This window comes from Leucoraja erinacea, chromosome 26 (genome assembly GCF_028641065.1).
Source record: "Leucoraja erinacea ecotype New England chromosome 26, Leri_hhj_1, whole genome shotgun sequence".
Classification (NCBI taxonomy): Eukaryota; Metazoa; Chordata; class Chondrichthyes; order Rajiformes; family Rajidae; genus Leucoraja; species Leucoraja erinaceus.
In genome coordinates, this window is record NC_073402.1 from 7,853,434 (window position 1) to 7,876,740 (window position 23,307).

Below are 23,307 nucleotides of genomic sequence, written 5' to 3' on the forward strand. Positions count from 1 at the left end.
ACTGTCTACCCTATCTATGCCGCTCATCATTATATACACTTCTATCAGGTTCCCCACAACCTCAGACCGTCAGAGTCCCAGTCATGGAGTCATACAGCATAGAATCAGACCCTTCGGCCCGACTTGATGATGCCAATCAAGATGCCCAATCTAGACTAGTCCCATCTGCCTAGTCCATATCCCTCTAAAAACGAAGTACCTGTCCAATTGTCTTTTCATTCCAGGGAAAACAATCCAAGTCCATCTAATGCTCCCTGTAGCTAATCCCCTCAAAACCAGACATTATACAACAAATAATCCTCCGTCATTTCCGCCATCTCCAACGTGATCCCACCACTCACCACATCTTCCCATCTCCTCCCCTGTCTGCTTTCCGCAAAGACCGCTCCCTCCGTAACTCCCTGGTCAATTTGTTCCTTCCCACCCGTACCACCCCCTCCCCGGGCACTTTCCCTTGCAACCGCAGGAAATACTACACTTGTCGCTTTACCTCCCCCCTCGACTCCATTCAAGGTCCCAAGCAGTCGTTCCAGGTGCGACAGAGGTTTACCTGCACCTCCTCCAACCTCATCTATTGCATCCGCCGCTCTAGATGTCAGCTGATCTACATCGGTGAGACAAGAGTAGGCTGGGCGATCGCTTCGCCGAACACCTCCGCTCGGTCCGCAATAACCAACCCATTCTCCCGGTGGCTCAGCACTTCAACTCCCCCTCCCATTCCGAATCCGACCTTTCTGTCCTGGGCCTCCTCCATGGCCAGAGGAGCAGCACCTCATATTTCGCTTGTGCAGTTTATACCCCCAGCGACATGAACATTGACTTCTCCAATTTCAGGTAGCCGCACTGTCTCCTCCCCTTCTCAGCTCTCCCTCAGCCGTCTGGCTCTTCCTCTTCCTTTCTTCCCCCCCCCCCCCCCCCCCCCCACATTAGTCTGAAGAAGGGTCTCGACCCGAAACGTCACCTATTTCCTTCGCTCTATAGATGCTGCCTCACCCGCTGAGTTTCTCCAGCACTTTTGTCTACCTTCGATTCTCCAGCATCTGCAGTTCCTTCGTAAACATTATTCTGGTCAATCTCTCTCTCACCTTAGATCTACGCCTTCTTGTTAATGATACCCCTACCATGGGGAAAAGGTTTTGACTCACTGTCTTGTCTATGCATCTCATAGTCTTCTATACTACTCACAGGTCAACCCTCAGCTCCAGGGTAAACAAGCTTGGTCTAGGCGATCCATTCTTAAACCCTCCAACCTAGGCAAGGCTGGTGAATCTCTTCAGTGCAATCACATCTTTCCAGTAGTGTGGTGACCAGAACTTGTTCCCTGACACTGATGGAGGTTCCAAAAACTGGGAACGATCTGATTCCCCACCTCGGAGTCCATAGGGAGCAGGTTTGGTGGGAAGGGAGCTTGAGATCCTGGGGAAATAATTGGGCTCTTCCTGCCCCAGTGGCCATGCTGTGAAGACACGCACCTTCCCCCTGAATCTTCCACACCTTCATTCATTTGCCAGGTTTCCGAAGGACGAGGGAATCTGGCTAACGATAGTTAAATCTGGAAAGCAGGTTCAATCAGAGGTGACAACCCTCATTCAAATAGTCCCTGCCAAATTCCCCATCACTTGACCCCCTTTCCATTCCTCCGCTCATTTCAGAAGCCAGATTCAGAGTTTCCTCACAACCCACTCATGTTTGGGTGTTAAAATTTCCAGCTGATGTCTAATAGATACTTTGTTAAGGCACAAAAGAAGGATCTCACTGCAATATTTTATTCCTTCAGAGTCAAGGAATTATACGGCACGGAAACAGGCCTTTCAGCCCAACTTGCCCAACATGTCCCTTCATCACGGGTCCCACCAGCCTGCGTTTGGTCCACATCTCTCTTAATCCTTTAATGATTAAAGAAACCTTATAAAGGAAACATACATTATTGACTTTCAAAATAAGTTGGATAGCAATGGTTTAGAGGGCTACAGACCAAATGCCGGCAAATGGGACTAGCCCTGTATGTCAAGTTGGGCAGCATGGACAAGTTGGGACGAAGGGCCTGTTCCGTGCTGTACAGTCTGTGACTCTATGCCCTATAACATCTCAAAGTGTTGCTGCGGTATATATCTACCTCCAGATCTACCCATTCTTGCATTTGCTTTACAATTTACCATTGAGCCACCAAGATGTTACACCTCTGTAGATGCCTACCGATCCTTGAGTACTCTCTGAACCTTACGCATGTTGTTGCGATGCGTTTGTTCCAGAGTGTCACCACACAGTGACTAACACAGGGCTGTCGGGGCTCAGCTCCACCTGTGTGTGGCTGGCCTCGGCTGTATTGTGACACTCGAGACACAGTTCAGGATGTGTAGGAAGGATCTGCAGATGCTGGTTTACACTGAGAATAGACACAAAATGCTGGAGTAACTCAGCGGGCCAGGCAGCATCTCTGGAGAGAAGGAATAGATGATGTTTCTGGTCGAGACCCTTTTTTCAGACGGAAGAAGGGTCTCAACCCAAAGCGGGGATGTGGCTGGTGTGGAAGCAATGCGTAAGAGGAAGCCAACCCTGCACCTGCAACTTGGCTGTGAACAGGCTTCAGAAGCAACGAGCTGTCCGTGCGGTGAATCGGCCAGCGCAGGGAAGAGAGAGGAACGTGTAGGTCAGGGATGCAGACTCTGGATCACAAGGTCTAGGTCAGCAGAGCGCACTCGCAGTGCAGAGCCATGCAGTAGAGCCAGGTCACAGGGAGGAGGACACACAACCAAAGCTACTAGAGGAGCTTGCACACAACACAGTGGTGCGAGTGGGGGCAGACGTGTCTGCTGCTTCACAAGCCGGTTCACAGCCGAGTTGCAGGTGCACGGTTGGCTTCCTCTTATACATTGCTTCCGCACCAGCAGACACTGGCCACATCCCCTTCCCACCCTCCTGAGTCCAGTCACTGTACGCCTTCATGTAGCTGTCAGGCTGGCTGGAAGCTGAGTCTCTCACCCCTGCTGCTGCCTGTACTATCTGTTGTAAAGACTGGGTAGGTTGGTGCCAGCACTGTGGGGAATCTCCTCCTATGACAGCAACATGTGCAATATGTCTAGAACTTGATGACCTTTGTCACCATTTGAACTTCTCCATTCCCCAGCACTGAGTCTCCCCAGCACTGAGTCTCAGGATGATGGGCCCTCAGTGGGCCTCGACCCAAAACGTCACCTATCCATGTTCTCCAGAGATACTGCCTGCGTTAGTTCAGCAGACTTCGCACACGCTGCACCTGCGGTCAGGATTGAACCTGGGTATCTGGCGCTGTGAGGCAGCAGCTCTACCTGCTGCACCACAGTGCGTTGTGCTCGAAAGGACCACAAGCACCAGCCAATTTGCCAATACTCATTTGCCAATACTCTCATTCTTAAATAAAGTCATCAACACCGATCCTGTAGCTCTTTGGCATAGAGAACCCCAAAGACAAAAGTAAGTATTTCCACATATTGGTCAATGCAGTCTGATCACAGGAAGTTAGTTCTGATGTGCCTGAGTTTAAAAAACTGATTGGTATTAAGGTGACTTTACTTACAGATGCCCGCATCTAAGACGTCATTTGAAGGAAGCTCCTTTTTAATCTGCAATATAAAATGGATGAAAGTAAGATAACTCGAGAGATAAGAACATGCCACTTAGTTCATTAAACCCACTCAGCAGTCCTCCCACATTATATGTAACGTCTCTCTCTGAGACCACCCACATGTGCTTCACCCCCTTTGGAGAGTATCTGCAGAAGTATAAGAGGAATTATCCATCCTCACAATTCCATGATTCAACCCTGGCTCGCTGATCTCCAGATTTCTAAGAACTGCAGATGCTGGAAAAACCAAAGGTAGACAACAGTGCTGGAGAAACTCAGCGGGTGACCATAATTGCTGCCTCACCCGCTGAATTTCTCCAGCATTGGCAGCATCTATGGAGGTGAAGGAATCGGGGTGACGCCATTCAATTTCGGGTCTCGACCTATTCCCCTTCACACCATAGCCAATGCTGCCTCTCCTCTGTGGCGGAGAGTTCCGCTGAAAAAAATTTTTCCACCATTGCTGTGTCTACCTTCCTGATCTTTCTAATGATTAACCGTGAATTGAAAAAGTTTGGAGTTTCAGCCCAAAGTGTTAGGATCTCCAAGTTATCCCATCAGACTGTTTGTACCATTGTGTTTGGGGATACGTTGGCAATGGAGATACGTTGGAGAATCGGGACAATACTCTCGCCCTGGAAGGACCATCGGAAGCTTGATAACAGAGGGGAAGAAGCTGTTCCTGAGTCATTTGGTACACACCATCCAAGCCACGGCATCTTCAGCCCAATGGGAGTGGGGAGAAGAAGGAATGGCTGGGGCAGGAAAGGTCCTTGATTGTTGGCTGTTGGCAATTCACCACAGACAGCACCCCAAGAATAGCCCTGCACTGGACACGGGAAGGGAAAAGGAAAAGAGGGAGACCCAAAACCACCTGGCGTTGAACTGTAGAGGAGGAAATGAAAACAATGGGCCTGACCTGGGGTAGTGTCCAGAAGCTAGCCCAGAACACACAGGAGTGGAGTTGCTGCACACATTAACACTATCCGACACATACCTAGGAACAATTTACAATTTAACCAAGCCGATTAGCTCACAAACCCGCACGACTTTGGAGTGTGGGAAGAATGCGGAGCTCCCGAAGAAAACCGATGCAGGTCACGGGGAGAACGTACAAACTCCGTACAGACAGCACCTGTAGTCAGGATCGAACAGAGGACTCTGGTGCGGCAGGGCAACAACTCTGCGCCACAGTGCTGCCTGTTCTGCTCTCAAGAAAACCAGAGCAGCCAAGTGCAAGTCATTTTTGACGGGGGCCTCTCATACACCAGTGGTCCTGCCTTCACCCCTCCAGTTGCTCCGACAACATCTAACTATGGATTAGTTTCATCCATCTTCAACTTCAAACTAAGTTCCCTTCCCTCAGCACTTTTCACCAAAAGGTAAGAATTGGCTTTGAAGAACATCCGATCTTCAAAATGTATTTGCGTTTCATTCTGAGGTTATGTTATACACCCCAATGACAGAGAGAACTAATACCTTTTCCAGCTCTTGGGTGTCACCTTTCTGCAGGCAGACTTTATAGCGGGCGCTGGCAAGGTTGTCATAAATGTCCTCCTCGTGGTCCTGGACTGAAAAGAAAAATTGTCCTTTAAAACATGGCTGCGTTCAGTGATCTCAGTGCTCAAAAGGTGCGTTGGATGATTCCCTCGTTGTGCAGTCACCTGGGGCCATGAAGGCATGAGGGTGACAGAATTGATCGATCGATCGATTGATTGATTGATTGATTGATTGATTGATTGATTGATTGATTGATAGCTACAGCATGGAAAGAGGCCCTTCAGCCCATCTAGTCCATGCCGGCCACTGATCACCATTCGCACTTGTTCTGTGTTATCCCACGTTTGTATCCACTCCCTACAGACTAGGGGCAATTTTACAGAGGCCAATTAACCTACAAATCCTATCTTTAGGATGTGAGGCAAAACCAGAGCACCCGGAGGAAACCCACACCGTCACAGGGAGAACACGCAAACTCCACACAGGCAGCACCCGAGGTCAGAATGGAACCTAGGTGTCTCTGGCGCTGTGAGGCAGCAGCTCAGGATGGGTGTAGCGAAGGTCCAACATGTGATAGAGCTGGGTGGTCAGAGATCAGATCGGCAGCTCAGTCTGTGCCAGGTGGGATTAGCCCGGGTTGTCCATTTGGGAAGCTGCCTTACAGGAAGATCAGATTCCCACTATATCCTGGGCTAAATATTCCGTTAAGCCACTATTCCGTTCCGCATGCACCATTAACCCGCCGTTGCTTTGGTAAGAATTGCCCATTAATAGTGTGAACATAGAGCACGGAATAGTACAGCACAGGAACAGGCACTTCGGCCCACAATGTCCCTGCTGTACCTGATGCTGATACTGGAAACTGGGGCTTCCATAGGAAAACCCATCTAAATCCCAGCATTGGACTGGGAGATCTGCCCCATTCATCTTGACTGTTGTCCGTGGAAAGATTGTTTGCGTTAAAAAAAAGTTGATTCCAGTAGTGAGGGAGCGCTGCACTGACGGAGATACCTCCTCCTCTGGGATGAGGTATGAACACAAAGCCCAACCTGCACTAGATGCAACCAATCTCACGGGCACAGTTTCAACAAAATGCAAGAGACTTTTCCCTACTATCCTACTTGCTTTCTATCGCTCAATGGTCTATAACTGATGACCTGTATGAAACATAGAACAGTACAGCACAGGAACAGGCCCTTCAACCCACCATGTCTCTGCCAAACATGGTGCCAAGTTAATCTCATGTCATCGGCCTGTACATAATCCATATCCCTCCATTCCCGACATATCCATGTGTCTATCTAAGGATCTCTTCAATGCCACTATCGTATCTGCCTCCACCACCACCTCAGGCAGTGCATTCCAGGCACCCTTCATTCTCTGTGTGAAAAAAATAGCCCCGCACATCTCCTTTAAACTTTGTCCCCCTCACCTTAAAGCTATGCCCTCTGACCTTTGACATTCGCACCCTGGGAAAAGATGTTCTGACTGACTACATTATCCACGCCTCCCACAATTTTACATACAGGTACTTCTATCAAGAACTAGTGAAATGCCCATAAATTGCAACATAGGCTCGACACGTGTGTGCACAACTTTTCGGATTGGGAGGCCTTCTTCAGGCTGAAGATGGGGTCTGACTTGAAACGTCACCTGTCCATGCCCTCCACAGATGTTGCCTGACCCGCTGAGTTCTTCCGGTACTTTGTATTCTGTTCAAGATTCCAGAATTTGCAGATCCTTGCATCTCCAGAAAGATAGGGATGATGGTTTGGAGGAAAACTGGGCTGCGATTGGAACTGAACTGCATTCAACACCCGGAGAGTGAGGAACCAGTCCATGCACGCAGCGGAAATCGGAAACAATAAAAAAAAACCCAGCAGTCCAAGTGAATTAACGTAAATAATTTGTCTGATCAAATCCAGATGCTAAACATTCTCTTCATGCCTATCAACAAGTGAGAAACAATGTTCTGACTATTTTATAGAATCATTGTAATAGGGCAATAAGTCTATCGAGAGGCCATTGAGCCCATCCAGCCTGTGTTGGTCGATAGCACGGACACTTTCTGCTGCAGGATCATCTATGGTCCTCTCCAACACGTCACCCAGAGCCACCAGTCCCAATGAGTGGCGGGTTGTACAATGCGCCAGATTTGGGGGGAAATCAGAAGGATGAGAGGGATATCTTATAGAAACATATAAAATTATAAAAGGACTGGACAAGCTAGATGCAGGAAAAATGTTCCCAATGTTGGGGGAGTCCAGAACCAGGGGTCACAGTCCAAAACTAAAGGGGAGGCCATTTAAAACAGAGATGAGAAAAAAACTTTTCACCCAGAGAGTTGTGAAATTGTAGAATTCTCTGCCACAGAAGGCAGTTGAAGCCAATTCACTGGATGCATTTAAAAGAGAGTTAGATAGAGTTCTTGGGGCTACCCGGATCAAGGGGTATGGGGAGAAGGCAGGCACGGGTTACTGATTGTAGATGATCAGCCATGATCACAATGAATGGCAGTGCCGGCTCAAAGGGCCAAATGGCCTCCTCCTGCACCTATTTCCCATGTTTCTATGCAGCTTCCAGTGTGTGGGTGCAGTCTACACACAAGACCAAAGCTCCAGAGTACACACCTATCTGGGGTCCAGCTTCGCCATGGCAACCAGCATCTGCTTGGGGACTCACCGATCTAAGAGGTGGTTCCTGCAAGAAAAGAGGCATGTTGACCAATATCAAGCTTTCCTGGACTTTGAAAAGAGCTATTAGCTCTTACGTTTCTGTGACTTGCCATCAAAGGTTTGTGAGTTTAATTCCCACTTCTAAAGTCACTTATAAAGTAAAATCCATTTTGGTCCTGTCGTACAGTCGTGAGGTTTAGCTGTAGCACCTGTGATGCAGTCTAAATATTACCTTGAACCAAGGGCCAGTTTGCTCTCTCAGCTGCATGGTAAAGACCCAAGAACATTGAACATTGAACAGCACAGGAACAGGCCTCAGGCCCACAATGTACCAGCCGAACATGATGCCATGAAACTAATCTCCTCTACTAACGTGGCCCATGTGCCTGACTAAAAACCTTTTAAACACCACTATCGTATCTGCCTCCACCACCACCCCGACCGACTGTGTTCCAGACATCCACCACTCTCTGTGTAAAAAAAACCTGCTCCGCACATCTCCCTTCAAATTTGTCCCTCTCACCTTAAGCCACGCACGCTGATCCTGACATTTCCATTCCAGGAAGAAGGTTATGACTGTCTATCCCACCTGTGCCTCTCATCATTTTACACACTTCTATCGGGTCTCCCCCCCACCTCCGGCACTTTGGAGAAAACAATCCAGGTTATTTTTAAAGAAGAAGAAGTCTGTTCTGTTTTAGGGCCTTGCTTTGCACAAATTGGTCAGCATTCTTCCTACATTTCCAACAGGGGGGTCCATTTCACAGTTAACTCATTGGTGTGAACTATTTGTGGTCAAGAATCGAGAGTGCTTCATTGTCATATATTACTGACAACAGGAAAATGAAATCCTTACTTGCAGCAGTTTAACCGGCCTGTAAGCACAACATGGATAGATAATATATAATAACTATAGAAACATAGAAAATAGGTGCAGGAGTAGGCCATTCGGCCCTTCGAGCCTGCACCGCCATTCAATATGATCATGGCTGATCATCCAACTCTGTATCCTGCACCTGCCTTCTCTCCATACCCCCTGATCCCTATAGCCACAAGGGCCACATCTAACTCCCTCTTAAATATAGCCAATGAACTGGCCTCAACTACCCTCTGTGGCAGAGAATTCCAGAGATTCACCACTCTCTGTGTGAAAAATGTCCTAAAAGATTTCCCCCTTATCCATAAGCTGTGACCCCTTGTCCTGGACTTCCCCAACATCGGGAATAATCTTCCTGCATCTAGCCTGTCCAACCCCTTAAGAATTTTGTAAGTTTCTATAAGATCCCCCCCTCAATCTTCTGAATTGCAGCGTGTACCAGCCGAGTCTATCCAGTCTTTCTTCATATGAAAGTCCTGACATCCCAGGAATCAGTCTGGTGAACCTTCTCTGTACTCTCTCTATGACAAGAATGTCTTTCCTCAGATTAGGAGACCAAAACTGCACGCAATACTCCAGGTGTGGTCTCACCAAGACCCTGTAAAATCAATAAATTAATTACTCTAATAATGCTGCAAAAAAAAGCCCAAACTCCATAGTGCAACCATAGACAATCCATTGCTCATCGGTTAGTGTTGTGTAGTGCTCAGTGTGGTTGTTGAGAAGAAACTATTCTTAAACGTGGAGGTCATGGTATTCAGATTCTTTACCTACTTTCCATTCATACGAGTGGAATTAGAGTGTGGCTAATGTGGTGTGGGTCCCTGATGATATAGGCTGCCTTCTTGTGACAGCTCCTCCTATAGATCCCTTCGATGGTGGGGAGGTCAGTGCCTGTGATGGACCAGGGAAAGTTACAATAAAATGCAATACATGGGATCCTGGCCTGAAGTGATTGTTGCTCAGTGGTAACATTACAAGACCAAGAAGATCTCTCCAATATGCTTTTACCAAGGTTGGATAGAATTGAATTGAATTGAATCCTATATTTGTCATTCAGACCTTTCGGTCTGAACGAAATGTCGTTGCCTGCAGCCATACATGTAATAATATCAACACACAATAAACACAAATTAACATCCACCACAGTGAGTTCACCAAGCACCTCCTCACTGTGATGGAGGCAAAAGTCTTAGGGTTACTGTCTCTTCCCTCCTCTTCTCCCTCTGCGCTGAGGTGATACCCCACCGGGCGATGGTAAGTCAGTCCCGCGGTTCAAGCTCCGCGGCCCGGGGGTGGTCGAAGCTGCCGCCCTCCAGTCCAGCGGACGCAGCTGTTGCCACGGGAGCTCCAAAAAACAGGCACCAGCCTGTGACCTGCGAGCTCCCGACGATGTCATCCACTGGCGCACGGCCGAGCCCCGGATTCAGGTCGCCGCCACCAGAACGCCGCCTCAGCCACCGGAGCACTGTCTCCGCTCCGCACCGGGCCGCCCACACGGGAGCGTCTCAGCTCCGCACCGGGCCGCCCACACGGGAGCGCCCTCCAGCCGGTAGCCGGGCCGTCCGCACGGGAGTGTCTCAGCACCGCGCCGTCCGCCCTCACCGGAGCGCCGAGTCGTGCCGCTGCCTAAACGCCGCCGCAGCTCGAAGACGGACAGCCTCACGTTGGTAAGTCCTGGCTGGCTCTACCTCCGGAGCCTCGAGGTCGGTCGCAGGTTGGAGGCCGCCAGCTCCGACATTTGGCCTCAGCTCAGACGGGGGAAGAGAAGGGGGATACGACAAGAAAGTCGCATTCCCCCGAAGGGAGAGACAGAAAGCCCTGTTTCAGCCCCCTACATGACACAACCTAATAACCAAAAGTTTAACTGAACAAGACAAAAAAAAACAACACAAAAAAAGTAAAAGCAGACAGACTGCAGGCGAGCCGCAGCCGTTTCACAGCGCTGCCACTTCAGGAATGGGATCGGTGAAGATGTTTCCACAAAGATCAGTACACATGTCCTGCTGTGAAATGATTCTACCATCAGATAGTCGGTGGGGGCGCTGTGTGCCTTGTGTGGGGGATGGTGGGGAGGGGAAAGGGGGAAAGAGCTTTCGGTCACCTCCTCCACGGAGAGGCGACTTTTTCCATGTCGCCTCCCTCGCGGCCTAACACCATGGATTGGCGTATCCTTTCCCGGAGTCAGGCCCGGAGCATCGGCAGCAGACGCGGCATGGACTTTCCATCACTGAGCGGGCGAACCCATGCTGGGGTCGCCAGAGACATTGACTTCGGGGGACTGTGGTCTCCGGAGCTTCTAACCGCGGGCGTGGCATGGACTTACCATCCGGAGCATGGGATCCTTTGCTGGGGACCACCAGAGAAGAGCTCCGACCGCCGGCCTGCGGCCTGTGGAATCCTGAAGCCGCGGTCTCCCGTAGGAAAGTGCCGAATCCTTCCTGACATGGGAGTTTTGATCATCCAGACGAGAGGGCCATCTGTGGCAGCGACTGCGGAGGGTTCATGGCCCCGACCACGGGTGAACAAAGGAGGAGGACTGGCTGAACTTTGTTGACTACTACCATAGTGAAGAATGCTGTGGTGGATGTTTGTGTTACATTTTATTGTGTATTGTGTGTTCTTTTTAAGTGTATCGTTGCTGGCAAATTCATTTCACTGCACCTTCGGGTGCATGTGACGAATACAATTGCATTTGCCTTTGACTTTGACATCTGCAGTTCCATGCAATCTAACTACTCTGCAGTTCTACATTTGATCCTGCTCCCATATTATTATCATTTCCTAGTTTGGTGGAAGAGTTACCTGCAAGTCTGCATTTGGTTCATCTTCATTTTTGACACTGAAATCTGATGAGGCAAACAGGAGAAATGATGCATCACTGGACATTGTTCCTTACATCAGATGCTCCCAACATTTCCCAAATAAACCCAACCACCACACCTCCACTCCCTCCCTAACCACACCGCACCCCTCCCTCCCTGCCCAACTATTCCGAAAGCAATTAGAGTCTAACAATGCCAATATTCTTTAAGAAATTCCTAATCCATCCACCTTCATGAACCAATGAACTGATCCTTTCGTCTGGTCAGGTAAGCAGCCAACATAATCAGTGATCATTCTGACCCTGCTCGTCCCCTCTTCTCACCCTTCACAGCACATACCACCAGATTCAAGCCTGTTCCCAGAGTTTTGAGCAGACTTCTCATTTGCTAAGAATGTATTCCTGGTCTCCCAATCTACCTTCTGGAGGTCTGTGCACTTTTTAAAATCTGCATTATCTCTGTAACACTATTCTGTTCCCTACTTCCTTTGACAGCTGTCTTTGCTGTACACACGTCCACCTATTTTTCCATCTTTTTATCTGTATTTTCCCTGTAGCTATAACATGATATTCTGTGCTCTGTTTCCTTTCCGTTTTTGCACACCGTGTTGTAGCCATGCATGGTTTGATTCCACTCAAGTAAGGTATGATGTGCCTGGGTAACATGTAAAACAACGTTTTGGTACACATGGCGATAATAAACGCAATAGGTTTAAGGTGAGGGGAGAAAGGTTTAATAAGAACCTGAGGGGTAATATTTTTCCACACAAAGAATGGTGCGTATATGAAACAAGCTGCTGGAGGAGGTAGTTGAGGCAGGGACTATCGCAACGTTGACGAAACATTTGACAGGTACATAGATGGGACAGGTTTAATGGGATGTGGGCCAAACGCAGGCAGGTGACACTAGTATAGATGGAACATGTTGGTGATTGTGGGCAAGTTGGGCCTAAGAGTCCGATTCCACGATCTATGACTTTCATTAATATCAAGTGTAGAAACAAAGATGCTGATTTACACAAAAAGACACAAAGTGCTGGAGTAACTCTGCGGGTCAGGCGCATCGCTGGAGAACTCGGTCAGGTGACGTTTCGGGTCAGGACCCTTTCTTCTATATTGTGTATTTTTAATACCAATACCAACCTTGTCCTTTCAACTTCCTTCCTTCCAAACATCAAGCACATGCTACTATAATCTCCACCTCCTCACTGACCTCCCAACAGCCTGTGGTTCACTCTGTCCTCAGCATCAGTAGCTTGTCCCACCTTCACATAACTGTGGCTGATTACCCAGTGAGGGCACTGCACAAGGTATTACTATCTCAGCACCTGATACACATAGCACCACACTGAACATCAGTCCCGAGTATTGCTTCCAATGCAAGCAATGAAGTATCAGACAATGAAGAGGCTTAGAGATGACCACCAGGGAGAGAGGCCACAACTCAGGGTGCATTTGCCGGGCAATCAATGACTATTCAGACTGTTCCCACTTCCCAGCATAGGGTCCCAGACACATGCTCAGCCAATGACCTTGTCAATGTCTCCCCCACCCTCTCAGCCAGTGAGGTCCAGACCCACGTTCCTTGGGTCAGGAAATCATTCCTCCGCTCTGTTCTGAAGCCATGAACCTTAAGTGAAATGCCCCTTTCTCCACCCCATCTGGACATTGCCACTCCTTAGAATCACATTAGCATTTACACAACCCATTCATCTTTATTATGGTACATTTGCTAAAGTCCCAGTAGACTCCATTCAGCGCTCATCTGGCCCCTCGATTGAGCCAATTCACCTTTTCTCACACCAACGATCCTCGATTAATCTTATTCCTTTTTTAAATGTGGGTTTATGCAGTTTGTTGCGTAGACCAACCTGCCCATTACTGAGGTTGGGGTGACAGACTTGCCGGTATTCATTGTACTGCTTTAAACCTTTGGTACCGCGGGTTCAGACATTGAGCCCTCCGGCATCATATCTACACTTGAAACTGCAGATGCTGCAATTGTGAACAAAACACAAAGTGCTGGAGGAACTCTGCGGGTAAGGCAGCATCTGTGGCGGGACTGGACAAAAGATGTTTTGGGTCGGCTCCTTCCTTCAGATTGATTGCAATAGGAGGGAAGAAAGCTGGAAAAGAGAGGTAAGGGCAGGTTAAAGCCTGGCAAGTGATAGGTGGATACAGGTGAGGGGGGGAGGGGTTGATTTGTAAATGGGTGGAGTAAATGACAAAGGCTGTCAGGTAGAGAGAAGAGGTGAAATGTAAAACTGGCGATGGCTACAGGTGGAAAGGGATGGGGTAGAATATCCTGGCCAGAATGGTCTCCAATATATTAAGGGTGATTTCATTCACACAGGAAGGAGAGCAATCTATTCACCGTTCCTATGGGAAGGGATTGACAGAATTATTTTAGGAAAGCGGAAGCTGAATGCTGGGTTTAGAAACATAGAAACATAGAAATTAGGTGCAGGAGTAGGCCATTCGGCCCTTCGAGCCTGCACCACCATTCAATATGATCATGGCTGATCATCCAACTCAGTATCCCGTACCTGCCTTCTCTCCATACCCTCTGATCCCCTTAGCCACATCTAACTCCCTCTTAAATATAGCCAATGAACTGGCCTCGACTACCCTCTGCGGCAGAGAGTTCCAGAGACTCACCACTCTCTGTGTGAAAAAAGTTCTTCTCATCTCGGTTTTAAAGGATTTCCCCCTTATCCTTAAGCTGTGACCCCTTGTCCTGGACTTCCCGAACATCGGGAGCAATCTTCCTGCATCTAGCCTGTCCAACCCCTTAAGAATTTTGTAAGTTTCTATAAGATCCCCTCTCAATCTCCTAAATTCTAGAGAGTATAAACCAAGTCTACCCAGTCTTTCTTCATAAGACAGTCCTGACATCCCAGGAATCAGTCTGGTGAACCTTCTCTGCACTCCCTCTATGACAATAATGTCCTTCCTCAGATTTGGAGACCAAAACTGTACGCAATACTCCAGGTGTGGTCTCACCAAGACCCTGTACAACTGCAGTAGAACCTCCCTGCTCCTATACTCAAATCCTTTTGCTATAAAAGCTAACATACCATTCGCTTTCTTCACTGCCTGCTGCACCTGCATGCCTACTTTCAATGACTGGTGTACCAAGGCACCCAGGTCTCGCTGCATCTCCCCTTTTCCTAGTCGGCCACCATTTGCTAAACATGATAGGGATTAACATGATAGGGAAGACCCAACTCTTCCAGGGGACAACCTTATTGATGCCAACATGTGGCACAGTGTCGCAGAGGGCAGAGCTGCTGCCTCGCAGCACCAAAGACCCGGGTTTGACCTTGACCTCGGGTGCTGTCTGTGTGGAGTTTGCATGTTCACCCTTTGACCGCATGGTTTTCCTTCCGGTGCTCTAGTTTCTTCCCACATCTCAAAAGATGTGCTAGTTTGTAGTCCAATTGTAAAATTGTAAATCTGGATGAACTGATAAAATATAGGGAGAAAGTGATTAGTGCAGACGGGTGTTTGATGGCCAGCATAGACTTGTGGACCAAAGGACCAGTTTCCTTGCTGTGTCACTCTATGACGCTGTTACCATTCAGGGCCTGGGTCTTACCTCCAATGTGGTCCATTTGTAAGACTAAATCGGAAGGCGAACGGCTGTTTTATCTGTTCTTTTCTCTCAGCCACCAACCACTTTCAATCTAAAAGGCAAAAAGAAAAATGAAATGATTTAAAGTCACAGTGCAGCAATTGAGCAAGCCCCAGTTCAACATTGTGAGTGCTGTTTGCAGAGCATAGGTGGGGAGAAACATAGAAGATTGAAAATAGGTGCAGGAGTAGGCCATTCGGCCCTTTGAGTCAGCACCGCCATTCAATATGATCATGGCAGATCATCTAAAATCAGTACCCCGTTCCTGCTTTTTCCCCAGATCCCCTGATTCCTTTAGTCCTAAGAGCTAAATCTAAGTCTCTCTTGAAAACATCCAGTGAATTGGCCTCCACTATCTTCTGTGGCACAGAATTCTGCAGATTCACAACTCTCTGGGTAAACATGTTTTTCCTCATCTCAATCCTAAATGGCCTACCACCTTATTCTTAAACTGTGATCCCTGATTCTGGATTTCCCCTAACATCGGGAACATTTTTCCTGCATCTAGCCTGTCCAATCCTTTAAGAATTTTATATGTTTCTCCAAGATCCCCTCTCATTCTTGTGATTTCCAGTGACCAGTCGACCCATTCTTTCATCATATGTCAGTCCCGCCATCCCAGGAATTAACCTTGTGAACCTATGCTGCACTGTTTCAATAGCAATAATGTCCTTCCTCAAATTAGGAGACCAAAACTGCAGACAATACTCCAGGGCCCTGTACAACTGTAGAAGGACCTCCTTGCTCCTAAACTCAAATCTTCTCGCAATCAAAGCTAACTTGTCATTAGCTTTCTTCACTTCCTGCTCTACTTGCTTGCTTACTTCCAGTGACTGATGTACAAGCACACACAGGTCTCATTGCACCTCCTTTTTTCCTAATCTGACACCATTCAGATAATAATATGCCTTCCTGTTCTTGCCACCAAAGTGGATAACCTCACGTTTATCCACATTATACTGCATCTGCCATGCATCTGCCCATTCATCCAACCGCTCCAAATCGCCCTGCAGCCTCATAGCATTCTCCTCGGAGCTCACACTGCCACTCAGTTTTGTGTCATCCACAAACTTGGAGATGTTACATTTAATTCCATTGTCTAATTATTATTCGGGCATGGACAGCTGAAAGCTCTCCCTGGAACAAAAGATTTAAAGCTAGACAGCTTAGGTTTGAGGTAAGTTGTTAAAAGTTTGGAGGTGATCTAAGGAAGATTTTTTCCATATCCATGTTCCTATCCAAAAGTCTCTTAAACCCCATTAGCATATCTGCCTCCACCACCATCTCTGGCATTACATTCCGGGCATCCACCATCGACAATGTAAAGAACCTCCCCCGCATATCTCCTTTAAACTTTGCCCCTCTCACCTTAAACAATGTCGTCAGATTTCCTCGCAATGTCTCAGCTATTTCTCAGACTTGAATTACTTCCTCAGTTACCAGTGTTGCTATGAGACTTCACTTTAGACTTTAGAGGTACAGCGCGGAAACAGGACCTGCGGCCGACTGAGTTCACTCCAACCAGCGAACACCCCTTACTCTAGCACTATCCTACAACTATCCACACTAGGAACTATTTAAAATTAAACTACAAACCTGTATTCTTTGGAGTGTGGGAAGAAACCGGAGCACCTGGAGAAAACCCACGCAGTCGCAGGCAGAACAATCGAACTACGTACAGCCAGCATCCATAGTCAGGATCGGACCCGGGGATCTCTGACATTGTAAGGCAGCAACACTACCGCTGTGCCTCTGTGGTGATGGATCTGCCCATCAGTGCCCACCTCACCCTTGTGCTGTATTTTTGGTCCAGGAGTGTTTAATTTCACACGGGCATCAATGCAGGAGATACTGCAGCTCAAACATCCCACTCCAGACCGATCTCAGCCCTAACCTTTATCTGTTGCTGTGGAATGCAGCGGTACCTGAAATTCATGTCAAACACGACATCGGCACCTTATACGCCACAAGAAAATGTTTTCACAGAAAGAACTGATCGTACACGAATCACTCGGGAAGGAGTGGACGTTCACCGGGATGAAGACACAACAAACTGCAACTGTAGATTGTCCCCCAATCTGAAGACCTGTCTATTTCCTCCACAGATGCTGCCTGACCCGTTGAGTTCCTTTAGCACTTTGTGTTTTTCTCAAGATCCACAGGGATGTTGCCTGGGATGGAACACTCCAAGACTGGGTTTGTTTTTGTTTCTGGGACTGGGAGAGACTGGGTTTGTTTTTGTTGAAGCAAAGGAAGCTGAGTATGAGACGCTCTATGTCCCACTTGGGCGACCTAATCTGAGAGTTCTGGCGAGTTTGCCCTCGACTCATACTCGCAGCATGGTCGACACGAAGTCGTAGGAGGTCTTCGTAACTCTCCTTCATGCTCGAGAGTGGTCTCCGCCTACTCGAGGCCTCAGCTAGGTCGCGGCGTATTTTTCAACATGTTGAACAATGACCGCGAGTAAAAAAATGTTGCCATGGAAAAAAATCGATACTTTTTTTATTCGTAGGTTTAGTCGTAGTAGGTCATAGTAGGTCGCCATGTTAGTCAGAGGTACTCGAGGTTTGTCGAAGGTAGATAGTCTTCATCATAGTCGAAGGGAGGTCGAAGGAGATCGAAGGAGGTCGTCTTCACTCTCCACTATTCGGTGTCCAATTTTCCTGAAGTTAGTCGTAGCTAGTCGAAGCTGGTCTTCAACAGAGTTGAAGGAGGTCGAAGGAGGTCTTCAACATGACATTTTTTTCAAACTCTCCTACACTCTTCTAAACTTGCCAATTAGGTCTCTGCAGTGGGACAGCCCCTTTAGGTTTGGGATAAGGGGTTAAAAGTTTGTAGGTGATCTAAGGAAGATATTTTTCATCCAGAGGGTGGTTGGAATCTGGAATGCGCTGTTGTCCAAGAGGGTGATGAAGGCAGAGAGGTGTCTAGGTGAGCACATAAATTACCACAGCATGGAAGACCCTGGTGAATGGAATTAGCATGGCTAGTTGATGGTGAACATATGCATGGTGGGCTGAAGGGCCTGTTTCTGTGCTCGATGACTCCATGAGTCAATAAACACAAGGCAAACTTTTGATGTAGCAAACAAAATAGAATGCAAGCAAGGAGCAGCAATGCTGCATAGATCAACTGGAATAGTAGGTGGAATGTGGTTGCCCTACTGTAGGAAGGATGTGATTAAGCTGGCGGGTGTGCAGGAAGGATTCACAGAGGTGTTGCTGGGCCTGGAGGGCTTGTGTTATGAGGAGAGAGTGGATCGGCTGGCAGTGTTTTCCCAGCAGTGGAGCAGGCTGAGGGCTGGCCACATGGATGTTCATAAAACCATGAAGCAATCGATGGATGGTCATTGTCTTTTCCTTCAGAATCATAAATTAGAGGCTATAGGTTTAAGGTGAGAGGAGGAATATTGAAGGAGGATACGGTGAACACATATTTCACACAGAGGATTGTGGGCATGTGGAATGAGCTGCCAGAGGAGGTAGTTGAGGAAGTACAATAAGAACCTTTAAAGAACATTTGGACAGGTCCGTGGATAGGAAAGGAAAGGTTTTGAGAGGGGGGTGGGCCAAACGTGGGTCAATGGGAATCGCTTAGGACCGTGGCCGGCGTGGATTAGGTGGGCTAAAACGTAGCTGTGCGGTATAACTCTATGACGCTATGAGGATCAGAAGAAAGAAAATGATTTAAAACTCAAATGAAATGTTGCCAGTGTGGCTAGATGCTTAAAGCAGGAGATGAGGTTGAACCAACATTGAAGGCAATTGTTGAGCAAGTAATCCAGAAGCAAGTGAGCGGACTCTGACTGCAACTCAGAACGCACCCAGTACTCCATCAAGGGACATAGGGCTCTTAAAAATAGCAGAGTCAGGGGATATGAGGAGAAGGCAGGCATGGGGTACTGATTGGGGATGATCAGCCATGATCACATTGAATGGCGGTCCTGGCTGGAAGGGCCGAATGGCCTGCTCCTGCACCTATTGTCTATTTACCCAGGTTTCCCAGTACTGGGGCCATCACAGCCCAGGTCTCATTGAACACAGAATCTGGCTGGAGGCCATAGAACAGGAACAGAACGGAATAGGATCAGGCCGTTCAGCCTACAATGTCTGTGCCGCACATGATGGCTGGATAAACTAATATCCTCTGCCTGCATGTGATCCATTTCCCTCATTTTCCTGCATATCCAATTATAAACGCCATATGATGCTGTAAAATAGTGATAATAAACACCTTAAAGGATCCAACTGGGATACTTCAAATCCCTTATTAGGCCTTTTAGTCCAACAATGATTTCAACTCAAGTGTCTGTGAGTTAATCCAAGGAGAGGCAGCCAGACATGTCCATGTTGATTCAGGTCCCTCCTGTCTTGTTTCACTTGGCTCACGATGTGGAATGGTGCCAATGTGGCCGACATTACTGCCAGCGCTGCTGCTGCTGCTGCTGCTGTAGGGACCGCAGTTATTGTTCAGTGTTGACCTTGGAGCAACATGCCTTCTGCTCAGTCACTTTGGCTCGTAAAGATTTCAAAACGTGGTTGAAGTCGACTCAAAAGTTTCCTTAGATAGACACAAAATGCTGGAGTAACTCAGCGGGGCAGGCAGCATAATCTCACTCCAGCATTTGGTTACTCCGGCATTTTGTGTCCACCTTTGGTTTAAACCAGCATCTGCAGTTCCTTCTTACACATTTCGAGAGTTTCCTAGTTCCCCACCGCACTCAACCAAGTGCTCCAAGAAACAAAGGGGGCTGGTTTTTGAACGGAAACAGAAACTGCCGGAGACGTTCGACGGCTCGAGAAATAAAGTAAATGTTTCAAATTGAGGGCCCTTCATGGAACTGATCGTCTCTGAGGAAGGACCTTCCACAGGGCGCTTCCTGTGACCATACACAACGGTATCGCATACCGATACCTCTAATAAGTACATAACTATATTAATGTACAGTGTCAAAGAACATAGAACAGTACAACACAAGAGGCCCTTCGGCCCACAATGTCTATGCTGAACATGATGTCAAGATCATCATTTACTTACCCACACATAACCCATATATATCCCTGCATATCCATGTGCCTGTACAAAATCGGCTCATCAGCTCTGCCCTCCCCACCATCGTAGGGATCTATCACAGTCGCTGCCTCAAAAAGGCTGCCAGCATCATCAAGGACCCACACCATCCTGGCCACACACTCATCTCTCCGCTGCCATCTGGTAGAAGGTACAGGAGCCTGAAATCTGGTACATCCAGGTTCAGGAACAGCTTCTTCCCCACAGCCATCAGGCTATTAAACTCGCCATCAAACAAACTCCGAACTATAACAGCCTATTGCACTTTATCTGTTTATTTATGTGTATATATATATATATATGGTTTATGCTATATAGACACACTGAACTGTTCTGTATTTATGCCTACAATACTCTGTTGTGCTGCAGCAAACAAGAATTTCCTTGTCCTATCTGGGACACATGACAATAAACCCTCTTGACTTGACTGTTGAAAAGTCTAAAAGCCACGAGCATATCTGTCACTAACCACCAGCAGTGTAATCAGTTCCAGGCATCCACCACCCTCAGTGTAAAATACTTGCTCTGCACATCTCCTTTAAACTTTGCCTCTCGCACCTTAAAGGTATGCCCTCTCGTCTTTGGACAAGTATATGCGTACCAACACCTTTCAGTCGAATGTTCTTTGACCTGCAGCATTGACTCTGTTTCACCCTCCATGGATGCTGCCCGATCTTCTTAGTGTTTCCACCAGTTACTGAGTTTGTTTCAGGTTTGCCACATCTGCGTCTTTTCGATTTTCAAACCTGTTCCTCACCCTTGCTCACGCGATATATTCTCCAGCAAAAATAGTGCAGGTCAAGACACCTTTAGGTTTCGTTTAGTTTAGAGATGCAGCATGGAGACAGGCCATTCGACCCACTGAGACCATGCCGCCCATCGATCACCTGTACACATTGGTTCTAAGTCATCCACTCTCTACACACTAGGGGCAATTTACAGAGTACAATGAACCTACAAACCCGCACGTCTTTGGGATGTGTGAGGAAACCGGAGCACCCAGGGGAACACCGCATAGTCACAGGCAGCACATGCAAACTCCACACAGGCAGCAGCTGAAGTCAGGATCGAACCCGTGGTCTCTACTGCTGTGGGGCAACAATGTGCTGCATCTTTATCTTGAACTAATTTATTACAACGGAGTGGCCTGCAAGCCAGTTAACATGTTACTGCATGAACGAGGTGCCGTCCGCAGATTTCCGCAGCTGCACGATGGTGCAGCAATTAGTGCTGCTTCCTCATAGCTCCAGGCATGCGGGCTGGATCCTGACTTCCAATGTGGTCTATGTGCATTTATGCACCTCCTCTCTGTGGCCCCAGGTGCTACAAGTTCCTCTCGCATCCCAAAGACGTGCTGGAAGGTTAATTGTCGACTGTAATTAAGCGGCAGAGAAACAAAGGTGAGACGATCAGCATAGAGTAGCAGTTCTGGAAGGAGAGAAGAAGAGGGGCAAAGGATTAGGCTGAGGGTGAAGCGTGAGGGGCTCGGAGGAAAGCTGAGAAAGAACTCTTTTGTCCAGTGTACTTGGAATCTAGAACGCACTGTTTGGGAGGGTGGAGGAGGGAGAAACTCTCAAAGCACTTCATAAGTATCTGGATCAGCTTTTGAATCACCATTTCATAGAACGTTCAAGACCAATCAGTGGTACATGGGATTAGAATAGATGGGTACGGGAAGTTTGGCTATAACGTGATAGTTGTGTTCCTAAGAAATCTTGCATTATAGAAAATCATGTTGGAATAACAGTATATAAAGGAACTGCAGATGCTGGTAATATACTGAAAATAGACACAAAGTGCTGGAGTAGCTCAGCAGATCAGGCAGCACCTCTGCAGAAAAGGGATGGGTGACTTTGTGGGTCGGGACCCTTCTTCAGACTGGAAAAACAATTGGGTCAATGAGGAAAAGGAGTTCGAGGCTCGAGAGTTTCAGACATCCAATAACCAAGTTTTACTCGCCACAGAATTAAAAAAAATAAATGTGTTTTGAATAGCTTAAGGAATCCACACTTGTCTCTGAGGTCAGCAACACTTTGCTAACAGGAGTATCATTTAACTTGGGTGACTCCGCATCTAATGCACTCCACTTCATGTCCTCACTTACCAAGCTCTGAGTGAGCCTGACTGGGGTGGAAGATTGCAACCTTCACGTGGTCCGCCCTGTTTCGACTAATGCAATCAACTCGACGTGCACAAACGGAAGATCAAATAGAACAAGTTGTCCAACAACTTTAGGATGTGCACGCCACACGCAAGAAGAAGAGGACGAATGGTGAAGAAGCCTGACTCTTGAGCTAATTAAGGGAGTAATGTTCAATCTCCATCAATCCAATTGAGGATGGCACAATGGGGCAGCTGGTAGAGCCACTGTCTCGGAGCGCCGGGCGCCCAGGTTCAATCCTACCCTGTGTAGAGTTTGCACGTTCTCCCGGGGACAGCGTGGGTTTCTTCTGGGTGCTCAGGTTTCCTCACACATCCCTGCTGTTCCTCAGCTTGGATGGCCTCTGTAAAATTGCCCCTAGTATGTAACTCCCCTAGGGAGTGGAAGAGTAAGTGGGATAACATATAACACGTGTGAACAGGTGGTCAATGGTGAACAAGGTTTCAGTGAGCTGATGGGCCTGTAACCATGCTGTATCATCTATCAATATATTATGTTTCATCCTGAACTCACAAGCCTGTTAAACGAGGACCTTGAAATAAACATCAATCTCGTCACCACACAAATCAAAATAACTTGAAATATTTCATCAGAATTATCGCCACATGGGGATTGGCGACATGAAAGCAACTTTCTTCTCTATTCCCGCAGTTACCCCTCAGAAATGACAACTTAAATGCTTAGCTGGGACAATCTATCTAAGCTGTACTTGGAGTGGTTGGGGTAAAGCTATGGATGAGTCTGGATCTCCATTGGTCAGTGTGAATATTCACCAGGAGATGGACACCTTGTCCCTGGTAAGACAGCGTCTCCTCCCCAGGACTGCTGAGTCTCCTGCTAGCTTGCTCCCTTGTCACTTGCTCCCCTTCAGGCTGAACATACTACCCTGGGGGCCCGCACACACCTTCCCCTTCTGCAACAATGTGTTTCCCTTGCTCCTCTGATCTTCCCGGTTCCCGGCA

At 47.7% G+C, this 23,307-nt stretch overlaps 1 protein-coding gene across 2 annotated transcripts in view; it reads right to left on the reverse strand.

Moving 5' to 3' along the window:
• Positions 1-23,307, reverse strand: part of LOC129709620 (SH3 domain-containing kinase-binding protein 1-like) — a 74,509-nt gene that overhangs the window by 50,912 nt on the left and 290 nt on the right. Inside the window, exons 2-6 of one of the 2 annotated variants that reach the window (XM_055656082.1) lie at positions 15,079-15,166; positions 11,462-11,505; positions 7,735-7,804; positions 5,084-5,175; positions 3,557-3,602 (exon numbers count right to left, since the gene is read on the reverse strand). In XM_055656082.1, the coding sequence (XP_055512057.1) occupies positions 3,557-3,602; positions 5,084-5,175; positions 7,735-7,804; positions 11,462-11,505; positions 15,079-15,094 (268 nt within the window). In that variant the 5' untranslated portion in view covers positions 15,095-15,166. The remainder of the gene's footprint in view (positions 1-3,556; positions 3,603-5,083; positions 5,176-7,734; positions 7,805-11,461; positions 11,506-15,078; positions 15,167-23,307) is intronic. The other variant, XM_055656083.1, reaches the window with a different exon arrangement.